At 35.4% G+C, this 19,369-nt stretch overlaps 1 protein-coding gene across 4 annotated transcripts in view; it reads left to right on the top strand.

The window, feature by feature from the left end:
- TAX1BP1 (Tax1 binding protein 1) overlaps positions 1-19,369 on the top strand; it is a 63,791-nt gene that overhangs the window by 27,293 nt on the left and 17,129 nt on the right. For 2 of the 4 annotated variants that reach the window (XM_086742588.1, XM_086742585.1), the window contains exons 6-13: positions 9,250-9,398; positions 9,524-9,614; positions 10,788-10,973; positions 13,198-13,425; positions 14,310-14,456; positions 15,695-15,788; positions 17,074-17,192; positions 18,715-18,840. In XM_086742588.1, the coding sequence (XP_086598714.1) occupies positions 9,250-9,398; positions 9,524-9,614; positions 10,788-10,973; positions 13,198-13,425; positions 14,310-14,456; positions 15,695-15,788; positions 17,074-17,192; positions 18,715-18,840 (1,140 nt within the window). The remainder of the gene's footprint in view (positions 1-9,249; positions 9,399-9,523; positions 9,615-10,787; positions 10,974-13,197; positions 13,426-14,309; positions 14,457-15,694; positions 15,789-17,073; positions 17,193-18,714; positions 18,841-19,369) is intronic. The other 2 variants (XM_086742586.1, XM_086742587.1) reach the window with 2 other exon arrangements.

Below are 19,369 nucleotides of genomic sequence, written 5' to 3' on the forward strand. Positions count from 1 at the left end.
AGTCTTATATAAAAACCAGACATGGGATAACCTTGAAATGCGAAGTAATCAAAATACATGTGTATTTTATGTAACAGCAGAATCTTCGCCTGTTTAGTATGAGCTGGTTTGTGTTGAGTTTTTTTTGCCTTTTAAGTTACAGAATGGTTGTTTTAACTAAGTAATTCTGTGGGATTTTTTTTTCTTTTATTCCTAGTGCTCTTTTGTCACATACAGGTGGATTTTTTTTTTAGTGATGCTCTAAAATTTTGATACATAAATAGATAAAAACTGGGGTTGATGAATTAAGAATTTGTGTTTTTAAAAAACTTGAGTTAAGATTTAACTATTTGGAGTCCTGTTAAAATTCTTTCAATATACTTTGGAGCCTATTAGGCTAAAGAAAAACAATTAATAAAGCAAAATAGCCTCTATAAGAAAATATAATTACTGTAAACACTATGTATCATTACCTTTGTAGTTTAAGAGGAAGCTATAAGTGATAGAAATCTTTTGATATTTGCTAAAAAATAAAACTGAGCTGCATTTAACCCGTGTACAATCCCTTAACAACATATTATTTTTTCCTTTTTGCAAGTACTTCCATCAAGAAGTGCACAAATCACATTTCTGCTTGTCTGAAGAGCCCTCTAAAAAAAAAAAACCAAAAACAATAGTACAAAGTACCATATTTAAAAAGCAGCAGTTGCATGAGCAAAGGAAGTCAATATGTTTGTACGGACACGTGTTTAATTCTAGTTGAGTACAGAGCTCTTTATGCTGCTAATGTATTGGCAACTACTTGTTTATTACCATTTGTATTATGATAAGAGGGCCTTGGAGTTATGAACCCCTTTATACAAAATGCTTGTCAATCTGCCCCTTTTCTAAAAATCTTGCTCAGTTTCTTTGGAGCAAATAATATGGGTATCTGAGCTCATGTCTTGATCTTTTGATCAAATACCTTATTTGCTACTGTATATTTTTATAATTTAATTGAATAGAATGTGGATGATGTTGTTAGGGGTCATAGTACAACAGTTATCTTACTGTGGTAGAGTTTAACAAACACAAGGTAGATTAATGATGGAAAAGCTCTGAGTTCATGATATGAAGATATTTTGTTAAAACACAGTTCTCTTAAAATCACCTTTATATTCATGTTTATTCATATGCCTTTAGGTTACTTTCCTCTTTTTAGTATTGATTTTTTATCAGTCCTTTATTTTCACAAATAGCTGAGGAGTATTTTGGATCATTGAGAAATGTCTGTAGAAACATTGATTTCTTACTATAGATGGGATAGTTGTTGACAGAAAATGTCACAGCCGTGTCCCAATTAGTGTTTCCCTCCCACTCTTCATTATTTGATCTCTCTGCAGCACCTAGTTACTCTTACAGAATTCTGGGCAGTGGAACTATCATCTTCTCTGTCTGCTTCTTGCCTAGTTGGGAGTAGTTCTTTAGAAGTTCTTTGGGAAAAATGTTAGTAGGAAACAAGCTAAAAGTAGATTCAGTCTTTTTAACATACTAAACAGTCCATTCAGGTGTAATACAATCGGTGTTCCACAAAGTTTGAATATTGAGCTCTATGCATGTTTTTAAGTGGTGAAGAGATTCCCATTTCTTTCGTATTTTAAAAGAGCTGAGTTCCTATATTCGTAGCACTTCAGACTCTAATACCTGCAACAAACTACAGATTTTGATTTGCTAACAGTGCCATTACTGGTGAGGAGATAGTTGTTTGCTTTCTTACAAGACCGGCATCTCATTTTCTGCCAAAGATAGGAGGGACAAATCATTCAAGATGTAAAGTGAGAAAATGTTGTTAGAGTTGTTGAAACATAGCTTCTAATGCATCTTACGGCACTGTAAGTCACTAGTTGTCTCTAAAGGCTTATATTTTTTTAGGTTTGAGTTTGTGGTGTTTTTTTTAGTATTTTATCACATTGGAGTAAAAAAATATGTATTTTTATTTGTATTCAACACGCTAATGGTTCTGCAGACATAATTTTCTCAGGTTATCGTTGCTGCCATCACAGAAGAAGAATGTTTGCAAGACATTCAGCTCTGCGCTGGTCAGTGTTTGTGCTCAGAGGGAGCATGCTCTCCAGACCCACTGTTTTTAGTGCACACTTCATATGTTTTTATTCTTTTATATATATGTATTTCATCTTCTCTTATCCAATGGCTGCTCATTAGACACAATATGTAGTTGTTCTGACAAGATCAGCTTAGGGACGGAATAAGTGAATCTTTCCCATTCTCCTCTTTCTTATTCTCCCCTCAACATGCACACTCTTTTTAATCTTCTGAAAAAGGCTATTTTCTGTTACAGGGAAACATAGTATTCCTCTGCAGTATTTTTATACCAGTTAAACCATTCCCCCTGCCCCTTGGTGACATTAAATTAGCTCTCACAGACTGTGAAGGTTTAATTGCTACTACTCTATTTTGGAAATCAGAGTAAATGCAAAATTATTGGAAATGTTTCAGAAATGTCACATCTTTTTCTTACAACATTCTGTTTCAGAGTTAATTTGTTTTTACTAGGATAATGTTCCCTGATAGTATACTTTCATTTAGAATCACGCTGTACATACAACTTGCAACTCTGCTAACATAACACTTAAAATAATGATGTAATTACTCACTGTAATTATTTTACTTAAGAAGTTGACACATGATACATGATGACCAGAACCGTTTTGCATTGCTTTCAACATACCAACTTTTCCTTTGGTTTCCTACTGAGATAACCTGTTCACTGATACGTCCTCAAGTATGTTGAGTCCCATTAGTAAGCTGCTTTTATCTGAATATATTTTACTTTTGGAAAAGCTGAAGAACATTGAATCAAAAATTGAGTATCCTTTTATCTAGAAAATAATATTACAAATATTTCTAATCTATATGTTTTGAATATAAAAATATATACTTGTGTAAATAAAAGGAGTGCATACTTTTGGTTTGTGTTCCCAGTTTCGTGTGTATTTAAACTGTGTGTAAGCTCTCTGGCAGCAGTGCATTTGCCTGCTGTTTTAAGATTTAATATTACTGTGCTGAACAAGAGAAAATGCAGTAGTTATTGTGTCAGTCTTTCTTCTAACACTGCTACCATTCAGTTTTGTGAACACAGGTTTTGGACGCCTCTGTCAAGAGCAGAGCTTGGAAGTGGTGCTTTTGCAATCGTTTGTCTCCCTCTAGTGGGATGAGAGTCCTTGTGAACTGAGCTTTAATGTTGGAGTGGTGATGTCTTAGTAATGTAAATGTTTAACTTGAGTCAGAAGCAGCAGATTTGCAGATTACCTGCTCATTCTTTGGTACTGTGAACATTTCAGTAGTGTTTTGCTATGGGATCAACATAAATAGACATAAGTGAATTTACTAACTTGTTAAACTTGTTCTTTCATGCTTTTTCAAAGTTCAGTTCACCATTTAACTTTTTTGAAAAGTGGACTGATTCATCTATCTGATGGGGAGATTTAATAGGACCTCCATCTAAACCTACATTCTACTGACAGGTTCTGCCTGCACAGTGACTCTATTCATTGGAGAGTTTTATTCAAATATCAGGGATTCATTTAAGTTGGCTTTTGGTGCCATTTTATAAGGAGCATTTCTCTAGTTAGATAGTGACAAAATGCTGTTGTGCAGTGTGATGTGTCAGCAGTACAAGTGCCCAATTCAGACTGCATGCAAAAAAGTAAGTAAATCAAGTGGCTTTTTTTCAGTGCCTCTTTAAGTCAAGCTATGTTGATATTATTTATGTACACTGCATGCATAGAAAATCTAATGGTTAGGGAGATGCATTGTTTGGTGGTGTGTTTTTTTTTTTTTTCTTTAAAAAAAAAAACCAAGACAGACCAAACCAACCACTCCAAAAGCAAAAACCCAAGCAACAACCAAACCCTCTCCCAACGCGGAAAACAAAATGACACCCCACCCGCCCCCCCCCAGTCCAACTGCATGGTAATAATGTTTTAAAGATACAAATTAAACACTCAGTTGGTCAGGTTGGCATCAACAGTTGTAGCACCCAAGAGTGCTATAAACATCCTGTGAAGAGAAAATGCTGTTTTATTGTTTAAGTGACTATTGCGTGTATGAATATTTCTTAAACCGATTAATTGCACTAGATGATTGGAAAGGTTCGTTTGAGAGATTCTTAAGTGTTTTAGATAGGTATACTGCCTGAAGTTCAGTCCAAATTATGTATTTATGAGTGATTCTTTGCAAAAGCAATGTCTTATAGTGAAATTATAAGATATTTTAAGAAATTAAAATTCTGAAATGTAAATGTATGCTGCAAAATCGTAGTCTGTCTTCAGACAAAGTTCTTCAGCTACCTCCTGCAAAAACTTGCACGTCTGTAGTCTTCATGACAGTAATTGGGTGACTCACACAACTTGGATGAGCTTTTTCAGAGTTAGGCCTTAGCTTTGTAGAGCTTTGGTCTGTTCAACAATGTTAGTTGAAGAGATTAACACAAATTAATTACTACCACTGTGATATGTTTGATTTTTGGAATAGAGAGACTTCAGTGTTTTTAGAGTAGTATTTCTATTGCCAATCATAGTCACAAGGGTTAAAACTTAGTATCGTTGAATTTATTTGGAATTGGTTTACTGTTTTACTTTACAGAATCCTTAAATCTTATTTTAGATAGAAAATTACAACTTATGTTCCGAAAGGAAACCTCGACAGACCTTTTGTTATCAGCATACTCAAGTTTTGCAGTGACTGCAATGGTAGTATGTTGTGTTCATCATTTGACCTCAGAGGTCCTTTAAACAGAGTATGATGTCAGCCAAGCGTTTTACATGATTCTGTTCGAGCTGCTATGATATCAATGGGATAAACAAAAGGCTCCTGCAGATAATACATCTAGACACCTTAAAATCTCTACACAATATGAAGCATAATGGTTCCCCTGACACTAACTTATGTCCAGATAAATCAATCGTTACATGGCTCATTTTTAACCTTTCATTCTTCTTCATTATAGTATGTGTGTTCTGTGAAAAGTAACATAAAGATTGTGGATGCTAACCATTGATCAAAGGTGAATGTTTTAGGTGTGGAATCGCTTTTAAACAGTGGATAGGGAGTTTCACATGTGATTAAAAGTGAATACGAAGCATGAAAAACCATGCTGCCTATTGCCATACTACAAGATGTCACAGCTGAAAATAGTCTTGGGTTGTATTTTTCAAGTATTTTATTCTGTCTGTTGGATCTTTCTGTATTTTTCAAACATACTTAAGGCACATTGTGTATGTTGATTCACAGGAAGGGATGTCTATATTGCTTTACTTCCATTAACCGGACTGTACTCTGAAATGTTTTGCTAGTCTTGCAAAAATCCATTAGAAGTGAGAAATAAGTAGGGAAAGTGTGGTGTTCTTGATTGAACATAAAGATTTTTGCCATAGTTTTCTGTTACAAAAATGGGGATCTAGAAACTTGATGGCTATTCTATTCTCAGATGAAAGATCATTAGTCCTGTTGTAGCAGAAGTTAAATAAATAGATTTTAAACATATCTCCAGGAAGAGCACAGACATGATTATAGAATCCTGCAAGGAGCAGGGACATCTCCAACCAGATCAGGTTGCTCAGAGCCCCGTCCAACCTGGCCTTGAATGTTTCCAGGGATGGGGCATCCACCACCTCTCTGGGCAACCTGTTCCAGTGTTCTACCACCCTCAGTGTAAAAAATGTTTTCCTAATATCCAATCTAAATCTACCCCCCTCTATTTTAAAACCATTACCCCTCATCCTATCACAACAGGCCCTACTGAACAGCCTCTCCCCATCTTTCCAGTAGGCCCCCTTGAGGTACTGGAAGACCGCTATCAGGTCTCCCTGGAGCCTCCTCTTCTCCAGGCTGAAAAGCCCCAACTCTCTCAGCCTGTCATCACAGGAGAAGTGCTCCAGCCCTCTTATCATCTTTGTGGCCCTCCTCTGGACCCTCCCCAACGTGTCCTTCTTGTGTTGGGGGCTCCAGAACTGGACATAGTATTCCAGGTGCGGTCTCACGAGGGTGGAGTAGATGGGGAGAATCACCTCCCTCGACCTGCTGGCCACGCTCCTCTTGATGCAGCCCAGATCTTTGCATGTCCTTTAGACAGAGCTTATAATAGCTTTCTGAGGTTTCAATCGCTATATTTATGGTTAGGTTACACAAACCTAAAGCAGCTGATCTGTAATTTAGAACTCTTGGATGTAAAAACTCTGTTCTTCTTGCAGCTTTTTGTAATGCAATCTGAACAAATCACATTATGTGTGACTGCAGTTCTTTGCAGGGGTTGTTCATGTGATTACAATAAAATTATTTTTTACGTAATCAGTCTTAAATCTTTTTCCATTTTAGAAAGCAGTAAAGATTTTGGTGCCCCCGTCTTTCTTCTTGTTCTCTATCTGAAAGTACATCAGAATTTTCAAAGTGGAATTTTGATTCTGGGAAAGATAATTCACTTGACAACTACATTAAATTTTCTTTGTTTCATTTCACTAGTGATACTTCTAGTAGTTACGGGCATATTTATTTTGGTAGCTTTTGTTTTGCAGTGGTGGAGCTAAGAAGTAATTTCTGGTTGCTTATTCTGACCCTTGTGTGCAGCTTGCTTAGCCCTTCCACCCATAAGGCTGTTGCAACTCTCGGGAGTGGGGGGGTGGGGGAGCTGTATTTATAACTGGATTAAAAATAAATCCAGAGTAAAAATAACCTTGAATTTGTAGGACGCTTTTAAACCAGTTCATTAAAATGATTCATGCTTTTTCTTTGCTTTTCTTTCTGTTTAGAAAATGAAAGAAAAGGTATAATATTTGTGGGTCTATCAGATAAGTAAAGTAAACAATAATCACAGAAAGTAATGATCTTTTTTTGTGGTAGAGATTGTACATGTAGTTGATGTGTTTGTTATATTCTTCCCGTTTAGACTCCTCCTGAAACACATTCAACTTTTACCTGTAAAATAGTCTAAGAGCACTCATTTTAAATTTTACAGGCTCTGAAACTGCTGTAACCAGAGTGTATGGGACTAGGATTGCAGCATCTAAATTGAATTGCTAAGAATTCTGTAAAATAACAAGTTGTCTCTAAAAATTAATCCTTTTTTCTTTCAAAACTGTAGGCTTTAGTTGTATCTAAACAAGTTTATTAGGTGAGAATCTGTTAAGTATGGAACTTTTACATTTTAATACCATGTCCCTTTAGAATAACTAGCAAAGCAGCATCAATTGTAGTGCTGTTTCTGGAGTGGATTTTTTTCAGGCTATTAATTCCTTTTAATATATGTTACCTTTGGCAGCCTGTTTGAACTGTTTGTACAGTTTGTATATATAATGTATCAGATTAAATTCTTTTGAAGGCGCTTGGGTTACAACAGTTACAGTTATACCAAAGTGGTGTTTAGAGAAAACACAGATATACATTGAAATAGACCTTTTACTATACTAGACTTTCAAAACAGGGGCAAGTAATTAGCCTCCGCTGCACTAGGGAAGGACAAGCAGTTATAATGTGTGTTTTTGTTGCTGCTGGTTATACAGCAAGTTTTACTTGGAATACTGACTTTAATTAAAATATCCTGCCTTCATTACGCCAAGTACATACATTTTTGGTTGCAGGAAGCTAATAGCTCTTCAAAAATAAAGACCTTAGGAAAATGGTGTGTTGTCTTCCCCAGTGCTGCTTTCAAAAAAGACACTACGTTCATGATCCCTTGAAATTCTTTATTATATTAAGGCATAAAGTAAAGCCATTTAGAGTTTAAATAGTTGTAATCTATTAGCCCTCTTATTTTTTAATAGTGTATGTAACAAAAATAAAAATCTACTTTATGTGCTGGTATAGTGTTTAGGAAGTGATTGAGTCATCAGTTACATTTGCCACCCCTCACAATTCAACAGTCCCTACCTTCCTCCCCTACCCACCCCCTGCCCTCCCGAAATGATAATGCCCAAACTTCTGCTTAGTTGCTTGTAAAAGCAAGGCTTAATTACACTTGCAAACAGTGTATTTTGACAATTAATGAGTAAAACCAGTCCTCATTATATTTTATTGTACTTAAAACATAGTTAGGTTGGAATCTGGCCAGTAGGGGTTCTCTGTAAACTCTGGCTGATGTGTTTCTCTTGATGGAACAGTACAGTCTTGTTGTTTCAAGGCATTAAGCTTTGTTTAAAATGAATAGATGAACTAGTGCTTTAATCCTCCAAATGCAGAGCAGAAAGACAACTTGTACCTTAGTATCTACACAAACACTGTAAGTCAAGCTGTAATCAGGCATATTGGTCAGTCTGTCTTGACCTTGTTTACACTTTGATTCATACCACTGTCATGGTTGATACTAAGCTGAGCTTTATTGAATTTTGATATAAGAAATAGTAGCATATTATCTGTGTTCTACTTCAGTATTATCAGTTTCTTTTTCTCAATAAAGAAATATTATATTGAAAGTAAAGTTTTCCTGGCTTATTTAAGATGACCTGACTTTTAATGGCCATTTTGCTGTGGTGGAGAGGAATTTTAGCTATCTGCTGCCTTAGAATGGTATGGACATTACTGCAATTAGATAGTGAATGCAGTACTTAAAAGTGGCTTCCCATCTTGCATCTGTCAGTTTTCTGACAAAGCAATCTCTTTTAGGTGTTGTCATCATCCTCTGTCTCGGCTTCCAATATCCAAGACATAAATCCCCCCATTGTTTCAGGAGCTTCCATGAGCTTTGTGAGAACTTCCACATGTCCTAGCTAGGAGAATGTAGTGTAGTAACTAGCTCTTCATCAGCAGGTCTTCCATTTTTTTCTCCTTTTGCCTGGGGTTATCTTTACCGTGGCTTGCTTCAGTGGTGTAACTATCTAGTCAAATGCAAGCTCTCTTTTTCAAGTAAAAGAAAGTATGAAGAAAAAGAGCTTTTTATGTTTTCTAAGCTAGACAGTCGATGGTTATTTTACAGAAAAGAGATGGGCAAAAGATAGGAAATACAGCTTTGTTTGTCGTATATTTGGAAGTATTTTGTGGTCTTGGTTTAACTGAATGCTTGCACCAAAACAAACTCCTTATTATTATATTAACTGTGCATAGCAAATTTAATATATTTTTATATATTCAGTGTATATTTATATATACTTGAAATGGACTTGTCACATTTTAAGGAAGAGAAGAAATCTAATGACCATATTTTAGCATTAACTCAAACAGCATATTACAGTTTTGGAGATATGCATTCTTAAATTATGTCTATTTGCAATTTTTTAAAAGAATAATATTCAAGCATCAGAAGCTCTTAAAACTGAAACTGATAGTTTGAAGAAGAAGCACGATGAGGCTACTTCAAAAGTTCTCCAGCTTGAAGAAGATATCATGACTGTTACTCAAAAAGCCATTGCAAAAGAAACTGAGTTAGACAGGTATTTAGTCATTTTCCTTACCTTCCTTATTTTACTGTTTCTTTCCATAGGGTTTTTCTTTAACTAATGTATGCATTGCTTTTCTGTATTAATAGTTCTATACTAATAATTTGTCAATGTCTTAGTCTGAAGGACAAACTGAAGAAAGCGATGCTTGAAAAGGAGCAACTGGAATGCGTGTTAAAGACAGAAAAGGATGAAAAAGAACTTTATAAGGTAACTATTCCTTGTACCTATATGCACTGAAATGAAGTGGTTTGAAGTAAAGGAAATAATGTTTTATGGAGAAGTCTGATAAATTGAAGAAAAAAGGAAACGGGTAACTTCTGTGAGCAGATTTTTAAGACAGTTATAGATGTTCTCATAGAAAAATGAATGAAGAAAATAGCATCTGAATTCATCCCATGATACAAAGAGATCTCTGACAAGGAGAATGGATCACTAATTTGTTAAAATGCAGGCATAGTAACAAAAAATAATAGATGCTAGTGAGGAGGTTCTTTAGTTATACAGTACATAACATAGTAACTGGTTTTCTTAACACACTTTTTCACAAGTAAATTTCTTTTTACTTATCTGAGTTCTGTCTACAGACTGTGTTTTCTACATCCCTGTTCTTGAGTCTAGTGCATAACTCTGAGAAGCTTTAGTAGGATCTATACTGCATTGATTTTTACTAGCATAGCTGATTTCTTTTGCTGGTATTGAGAAACACCCATATCTGAAATAAAATATAGTGACCCCCTCAGCAGCAAGGAAAATGTTATACTTACTTAAGATAACGAAATCATTAGGTTGTATGAAACAAATCAAGTGTATTTAGAAGATTATTTCTGTTCACAGGAAAATGTCTTTGTGTCAGACAGTATTAGATATACACCAGAAGTAATAAAATCTCAAATCATCTTTCACAAGCTTGGAATCTTTTTGTAAATTAACAACTCTAGATTTGTCTTGCTTAGGTAGTTTGCTGTCTTTGAAAATGAATGTTGCTGGTGTAGTCCTGTTTGCCTAGAAGATTGCAAGTAGATACTACTAGAAATTTAATTTCTCTTTAGTCTTCTTCAGGTCATTTCTCTTTTGCTTGTCCTTGGTTGTCCAGCATTTGTGAAGAGAGGAGTGAATTCTGAACAGCTTAATTTGGTGTGGACAGAAATCAAGGCCTTCTAGCTGTAGAGTGGAGCTGTTGTTAGGTGATCAAGCTGAAAGAATTCCAGCAAGAAAATTTGTGCTGGAGTGCAGTGATATATCAAATGTTTAATTTTTCTCTTTACCTGTTCTGATCTGTCTCAGAGATGAGTTAGAATTTAGTGAACACTTGAATGGACAGGTGAACAGTAGTTTTCATAACGTGGAAGAAGAGTTTGACATTTTTTAGCATCATTACAGATACACTTGAAGAATACAGAAATAGAAAACACCAAACTAGTAAAAGAAATCCAGACGTTTAAGAATTTGGATGCAAACAAAGAAAACATGATATCGTATTATAAAGAGGAGGTTGGCAGATTACAGCTATTTATAGCTGAAAAAGAAAATATGAAGAAAGCTTTTTTGCTCTCCTCATCAAACAAGGTAAGCATTACTAATATAATTGGCCTGGTTTAAAATAAACTTATCTAAGCTTGTATGTGTTTGACAAGAGAAAGGAAGAAGTTGAAGGTATCAGCTCTTGCTGAGAGGCAAGAGCATTATGCTGTTCTTAGGAGAGGCAGAAAATGAGCAAAAGAGTGAATTAGTTTTTATTTTTTGCACATTCTGAGCTTGCTGAGGTGTGTCGCATCATGAACTGTGAACTACGTGTGGAGAAGTAATTTGTGAGTTCAGTAAAAGTGCACCAGCAAAAGTGGTGTGCTCCTCTTAGTTGTTTTTAACTTCATGAAAAAAGTAAGAGATTGAGGAAAAGAGAAGTTCAGAATGTAGTTATGTTGAATCTGCAGAGGGTGATCAAGGAGAAAGAGGAGGCTTTGAAAGATGTGCTGAAGAACTTGTTAGGTAAGCATACTGTCAGGGTACAATGATGTAAAAGCTGAGAAAGGATAAGGTGCCATATAAATGGACTAAGTTGACTGAGAATGCAGGAGTAACAGTGCCAGTAGGACTTCTGAGGAAGAGATGATTTTTGCTACGCAGTGTGGTAGCATTTTGGTTAGCAAGCGGTGTGGTATAGTAGGAGAGTGAAATTGCTGAAGAGCTGGTATCTGTGCTGTCCATGGTCCAGATGGAGTTACTTCAGACTAGTTTGCTCCTGATGTTCATCTTCCTGTTTCATTTCATCCAGAAGGAATGCAGTTTCTGTGCCCTGAGAGTGTTCCATCCTGTGATCTGAAGTGTGATAGGTATTAGTGGAATTGGCTGGGAGTTTTGCTTCACAAATGTGCTCTTGATCCAAACTAGAGAGTTAATTTAGACATAGCCTTTGAGGCCAGGATGGAAAACTCAGATTATGCAGGTGACTTTATCTTGTGTATCTTGCCGGTCTTCTCACAGAAGAAGCAATTTAGGTCTCAAAATAATAGAAATTGTGTTAAAAGTAATGTGAGTTATGAATGTAAAGTTTAAGTAGAAAAGTAATACTGTTGAGAATGGAAATAGCAAGAGAACAAAAAGACTGCACTGTCTTGGTTTAAGTTACAGCTTGTCTAGTTTTAGTCTTTGACTACTCTGCAGGTTTTTTTTCTGAATATGTTAAACTACTACAATATTTGAAGTAAAAACATGTAGAGGGTGTGTGTGTGCCTGTACTGAAGCAACCAAACATTTATGTCATTGATTAATCTTGAAGTGCTTGTGATGTTTCTGGTAGGATTATTAACGCTTTTATTTTGTACTGTGAAACTGCAGATATTTACTGGAATATGTAACTGATGCATTTTGTGCTGTAAAAATAGCTAAGGACAGGACTCTAGGTCATTTCCTAGTCCATCCATCTTCATAAATGTTTACCAAATATATTAGTATTCCTCTGGACTTGCTATGCTAAGTGGTTATTCAAAAATTAACAAGCACTGGAATAGAGATACCTGAATTTATGTCTAGACTCAAGAATATGAGATGGTTATGCCTTCAGAAAGCCCAGAGGGTGTGATAGCTTGCAGTAGCTTTGATTTTTTTTTTTTTTTCCCTTTGTTTTTGTGATCCTGGGCTTTTCTGAGGAATGAGAAACCAGTACTGCAGCTTGTCAGCTGGTGCTTGGGCTGCCTTATGGGGCTGCAGCAGTCCTGAGAGACTTAGGGCTGCGTGCTACAGCTTGCTCTTAATTACTTTTTGTTCTCAGTTCCTTCTGAAAAGCTTGTTGTGCAAGATCTTGGGAAATGGAGCTGTGAGAAAAACATCCCAAAGCTGCTTTACAGTGTCTTACGTCAACCTGTTGTAGGCATTGTCAGATGTCTTACTCTGTTACCTGCAGTGCCTTACTGTGGGATGAACTTTGGTTTTGAAGCTGGATGGCCATTTGTGCCCATTAAGAGTTCTGTGGTGATAAGAACAAAAATGTTCTGCAAAACAGGAAGATTTCTTTTGCCATATATTTAAAACTGAAAATACAACAAAAATCCAGTATAGATAAAATAATATTTAAATTCGCCTTTATGTCATAGTGAAATATGTTTGCACACAGCAAAGAAGGCAGGTGGAGAGAATGGTACTTGCATACTAACTTCTTTATTTATTGGTTTTGCTAAAGCCACCAGGAAAACTTCATTTTTCTTTCAAATGTTTCTAATCCCTATACCAACATTTATTTAAGCTTTGAATTAAAAAAAAATATTTATTCTCTTCCCTCTCTTCTCTTTCCCAGGAGGATGCAAGTATTTTAAAAGAACAGCTTCGGAAAGCTGAAGATCAGATTCAGGCTAGCAAACAACAAGCTGTCCTAATGTCAAAAGAGCTGAGCGATGCAGTAAATGTGCGAGATAAGACGATGGCAGATCTTCACGGTGCACGTCTGGAAAATGAAAAGTTGAAAAAGCAGCTTGCTGATGCTTTAGCTGAACTTAAAAAAATGACGGCTTTGAAAAATGAACAGGTAAACTGTCAGTATTTAGTACTGAATTTTATCACTATTTATAATTATGAAAATATTAATGTAATGGAAACTGTATGGACTTTCTTCATCTTGGATAAAAATCTAGAGAGCGAATACAATTTCATAATTCTTACTTAAGCGAGCTTTGTACTGGATCATCTGTGACTGCAGCTGTATTGGATTAATTCACCTCTAGGATTACTGTTATGATGTAGCAGTTTGAAATAATATATTGAGCTGAACAGTAGTTAAAATAATGCAGTAAATATGAAGGGAATAGTACAACCCTCAAAAGAACTATTTCAAATATCCAAGAATTACATGTTTTTTCTAAGAATTTCAATTAGGGACACTGTCTTTGAAATGTATCCTGAAAGAAGTAGCAGATTATCTGAATGACTCAGATTACCAGAAAGTATCTGACTGTGGCATATACCAGGTTGGTAAATGTAGTTTGCTTAGCTCGTGTTTCGATACTGCAGCTCAACGGAACCACTTCCAATAGAAACATAGTGAATATGATGGAATACATTATGGTCTGTCCATTTTTGCCGTGTGGCTGTCCTTCGGTATAAGATAGCTAGATCACCCACCTGGAAGGTGTTCAGGCTTTTGGTATGCATTAATCAGCCCATAGAATAAGAATCCTCTTTACCTGCCTTCGGTATTAAGCCAGGGCTTGTTTACTCCCTGCTTGGAATTAAGTTCAGCACGGATGCTGCCTCTGTCTGTAGTCTACTACTCTATTCCCTTCCTCCTCATAAAAAAATAGGAGCTTCTTCTGTACTTACGTAGAGCATTATGCGTTCGTTAATTGAAAAAAGGCTTTTTGGGAAATAGTGGTATTTGAACAAAAGAGAGAACAGTTTCTAATTTTTTTCAAGGAGACTTCAAACACAGTAGAGCAGGAACTACGCAGAGAAGTTGAAGATCTGAAGCTTCGTCTGCAAATGGCTGCTGATCATTACAAGGAAAAATTCAAAGAATGTCAAAAACTTCAAAAACAAGTAAACAAGTTTACTGAACAGGCAGTAAGTAGAATGGGAAAAATCACGCTTCATTTTTGTAACTTTTCAGCTACTATTTAATTTGCTTCTGCAAAACTCACTGCTTTTAAAGAGGATTAAAACATGCAGTAAGCCATGGCTCTTTAATTTACTGTTTTCTTCCATAAAGCTAAATTACTTCTGTTATTATTTGTAGATAGTTGTTGAAACCACGTGTAGGTTTTATAGTAACTGGTTTCTGCAGAAAGCTAACGAGTTTGGATGAATCTATAAGCATAGCATTGTTCAGGGAAGAATTATGAAACTAAATCAGGGAAAAAATCCATAATTACTACCTCTGTTCAATACTACCACCACCACAAGAAGACCCCCCAAACCCAAAAGTGGGGGAAGTGGAGGACTTGGAGGGGGATTTCAAAGTGACGTGGGGAGAAAGTTTCCACAATGCAGTATAGTTGTATTCCATATGTATTTTGTATTCTTACCACTCTTCTAAGCTTTGTTCCATAAATAAATGAGGCTTTTGTAATGATGATGTGAGTCGTATGCCCCCTAATAGCTGAACCTGTTAGTGAATTTCAAACAGATTTGAAAGCAGAGTTCTTCAGAATTTTGCGAAAATTCATGACTGAGTTGGAGAGGAGCTCAAATGGGAAAAAAGTGTATTAGCAATGGCAAGATGTGCAAATGTGAATTCTTAAGAAAAAAAGATTAAATATTTCTACTGTCCACAGAACAAATGAGAGAGAGTTACCCAGCTTTGATCCACAGGTTGTTTAAAAAGTCGTCTCATCCAGAAGGTCAATGGTGAATGGGGTGTTATATCGGAACTCCTGTGGCTTTTCCTTAAAAATCTTCCACATCTTTAGCTGTGTTGAAGATTTGATGTCAAATAAGTGAAATTTGATGTTTATTACCAGAACTCCAGTATTCATTAGTAATACAGACTCAATTTTCTATATGGAATATTAGAGATTTAAGTATAACTGATTCTCTAGAAAATGAGATTTTTCTAGTAATTTACTTAAAAATTACTGTTTTTAGGAAAAAAGAACTTTCTAATGTAAAATTATAAAGATCATAGCCTGAGGCAATTTCAGTGTTAGTAGAATTGTATGTTTGCATATTTGTTATTACCTTATGTTTTAATAAGCAATTCCATCTAGTCCAATTTTGAAGGAGATGATAGTGCAAGATATACGTTACTTTGTGCTTTGACTTTCATTTAATTAAATACCAAACCAAAATTTCTTTTCACAAAGAAAATTGCAGGACATCAACAGAAACTGACAGATACATCTAACATTGAGACAGCTACTGCCGTCATTAGAGACAAAAAGTTGTCTGCATCTCCAGGTATCAACAGCTTAAATTTTCTCTATTTGTATCAGCCTTAAAGTGTTGTCTATGTGAAGTAGTCCCTAATAGGATGTATAGTATAAAGTAGGTAGACTTTAGTTTTTAGTTAAAGCAATGATTAGAAATGTGAAAATTCATCTACAAATCTTGTCTCTCTTTTCAAGGTGTAACATTCATAACTTCATGTATCTTTTCAAAACAATTCAGTTTATATTTATTAGTGTCAGTAGGACTTGAAATTCTGCTTGATAGTTAACACAGAGCAGGTTTTGCCAAGCTGATAAACTATTCATTTAAAAAAATAAAATCCTCTCCAAATTTGCAAATTGTGTATGATAGCATGGTAATTTTGCAGTCCTGCTATAATGACTGTCCACCGTAGCATTCTACTGTAAAATCAAATCCACTGAAAAGTTCTGATTATGTGATGGCAAGGTTAAGTCTATAGACCATTCTCATGACTTACAGCCGATAGTGGCTTATTAGAAAATGTTCATAAAAATTATAACCTAGTTAAACTGTTAAGTTGTTAAAAAACTAATCTTCTAAAACATAAACATATAATAGGTTAGAACTAAGCCTGGTTTATTATTCAATTTAAATTGATAAATGCCAGTAAATGCTGACTGATTTTGTGTTACTTTATAATTCATACATTCTTTCTGTCTGTAGAGACTATAAAATGTAATTTCTGTCAGTTTCCTCCTGTCTTAAGTAAATATAAATGTTCCTAAACCAAATAAAATCGCAGCAAGCTCAGTTACAGTATGTGATGGGATGAAGTAGAATGCGAAGGCACTTGATGTTTTTACGGAAGAATAAAATGTCTAGTGTGATAACATAATGTATATGATCTAGTTGGGGATGTCCCTGCTTCTTGCAGGGGGGTTGGACTAGATGACCTTTAAAGGTCCCTTCCAACTCAAACTATTCTATGATTCTATAGTTTTATGTATTCTGGTGTTTACTTTCTTGGGAGTTAAGGTGTCTGGTGTTTTCTGGGGTTTGTTTTGTTTGGTGGGGTTTTTTTTGTTTGTTTGTACTGTGTAAGTGTGTCTTTATGTTTATGTTCAGTATGTGAGAGAACTGAACATAGACATGCCAGTATGACTGCTGATCTTGCGTGTCACTAGCCACATGATACTGATTGTCTCTGATTAACTATTTACTTGGATAACATGGAGCACTCTGTTGATGCACTGTCAAATATGGCTTGTCATCTCTCTTAAACTTTGTGGAACAAAAAAAATCAATATCTTTGTTTTTTCTTCAATGTTCACAGTTAGCCCCATTTCATCTGATATAGTTTCGGAATTCATGGTAAAGGAGCAAGTCCATGAAATGAATAAAGAAATTGCTGAGAAAACAGAGAAGTATAAGAAATGCAAGCAAATGTTGGCAGTAAGTAGATGGCTGCTTTGGAAAGCTGACCAGAAAGTAGCTATAGGTCGTAAATCTTAAAACCACAAAGCCTACCCAGTTGAGTTGCCTTGCTTGTTTATGTGATATGCTGCGATTACAGTAGAAATATTAACATTAGAAAACACATCAGCTCTCAGTTACCTGTGGTGTTAGAAAGTCCAAACAAGGACCCCTCAGGATAACGCAGATGCAGTAAAACAAATGAACAAACCTACTACTACTTCTACGCTGAAAGTTGTTGTTTTTTTTTTTTTTTTTTCATCGTATTTTAAGTATAAGTGCTTTTATAAGTCAAATACAGCATGTTGCTATAAGCCAGCTGATGTCTGGAACAAGTATAGCAGTGTTTATATGATATGCTATTCAAGTGTAAGGACTTCTTCCAAATCTGGCTGTCCTGGGCTTTTACAGTATTTTGACGTCCAAGTGGCTGCTGCCTATTAGCTTGTGCTCAGTCATAGCTAAAACATTTACATGGTTCTGTGGACCAAAGTTGGCACCAGTAGATCTGTAGCCACAATAGTAATGCCCTTCAAATATTAGTACATGTCAGTCCTTACTTGATTTTCATTTAACCAGTTTGGATGTATGTATGACAATGGAGTATTGCATGAGTGATGCTGGTGAAAAGTTGACTGTTGTAGAATTGTTTAAAAAATGCATTCTGGATGTTGTCCTGTCTGTGTTAATTTGTTTGCTTGTTGTTTGGGGATTAAAAAAATAACATCAACATTATGAAGTCAGAACAGTTATAACTGAGATTAGAACTAAAAACTTGTAATTTTTCTCTACTTCAACGTGTTTTGTTCTCAAATAGTCATAATGCATTCACAAATTGCCATGAATTTAGCTTATCATCTTGTTTCTCTTATTTATCACAAGGAGATTATTTTATTTTAATGTACTCTCCAGGATGTAACAACTGTGATGTAATTCTGCTCATTACTCTATCTATGGAGAGCCTGTGTTAGATTCTGCTGGCTATTTCTTCTGTAGTGACGCTTGAGGAAAGCTTTGCCTTTGACCTTCTGGATGAAAGATACTTAGGTTGTAAAAGTTGCATGAGGAAAGGTTTTTACTGAAGTGAGACACTTGAAACAACAGTAATGATTACAGTGTAGTATTAGAATACAAGGAAACTTGAAACTGTGAAGCTGAAAAGGAGTATCGACTTGTTAAAACTCAAGCAAGACAAAAAAATATATATCTAACATAAGCAACCTGATCTAGTTGAAGATGTCCTTGCTCCTTGCAGGGGGGTTGGACTAGATGACCTTTAAAGGTCCTTCCAACCCATATTACTCTGACTCTATGATAATTTATGCAGTGTTCGGTAGTCCTGTCCTCTTCAAAGTCTTGAGTTAGGCTTGATTTCTTGGGGAAGCCATTTGGAAATGATCTTGTTCTAGAAGCATGGAGTTACACAGTGGTATTGTTGGATATGGGAGGGGAAATATCTTAAAATTTTAAATGTTTCATGTGATGATATAAATTGCTTTAGGATGAGAAGATGAAATGCAGTGTTTATGCTGATGAACTAGCTAAACTGGAGCTGAAGTGGAAAGAACAAGTGAAAATCAATGAGGGTATAAAATTACAGCTAGCAGCAATGGAGGATCAGTATAAAGTAAGTTACAGATTTTGTTTATAGCAATGAATGGTATCTTGTTCTTAACGTAGTTGCTCACTTCTAATAGTTCGAATAATTAACAATTTTAATGGGCAGAAACACTAAATGTATTTTTGCTGTAAACAGAAAATCTGTTTTGCACTTGTAGAAACAACACAGTCTTGTAATGCTTCTTTTCAAGTAAGACAGACCTACTGAATATATTACCAAATGGCAATCAGCCTTTCAATGTTGTGGATTTAGACAAACCTCTAAATGGTGTTAATCTTGTATTACAGGAAAAAAGGAGTAGAGAGTTCTAGTTTCCTTTTGCTTACTATATGAGCAGGAATATTGGTTGGTGTATTTGTCTAAAATCTCCATGTTGCACGCTACATTACCAAAGTAGTAACATCTAATGAATTAACTAAAGAGATACAGGATGAGTGATAATCCTGTTTTTAAAATAATAATGAAAGAATTACTTTAATTTGAGGATCTCAACTATAGTCTTGGAGTGATGCACCAGAAAGTCAGGCATAATAGG

This window comes from Chlamydotis macqueenii, chromosome 2 (genome assembly GCF_036417535.1).
Source record: "Chlamydotis macqueenii isolate bChlMac1 chromosome 2, bChlMac1.mat, whole genome shotgun sequence".
Classification (NCBI taxonomy): Eukaryota; Metazoa; Chordata; class Aves; order Otidiformes; family Otididae; genus Chlamydotis; species Chlamydotis macqueenii.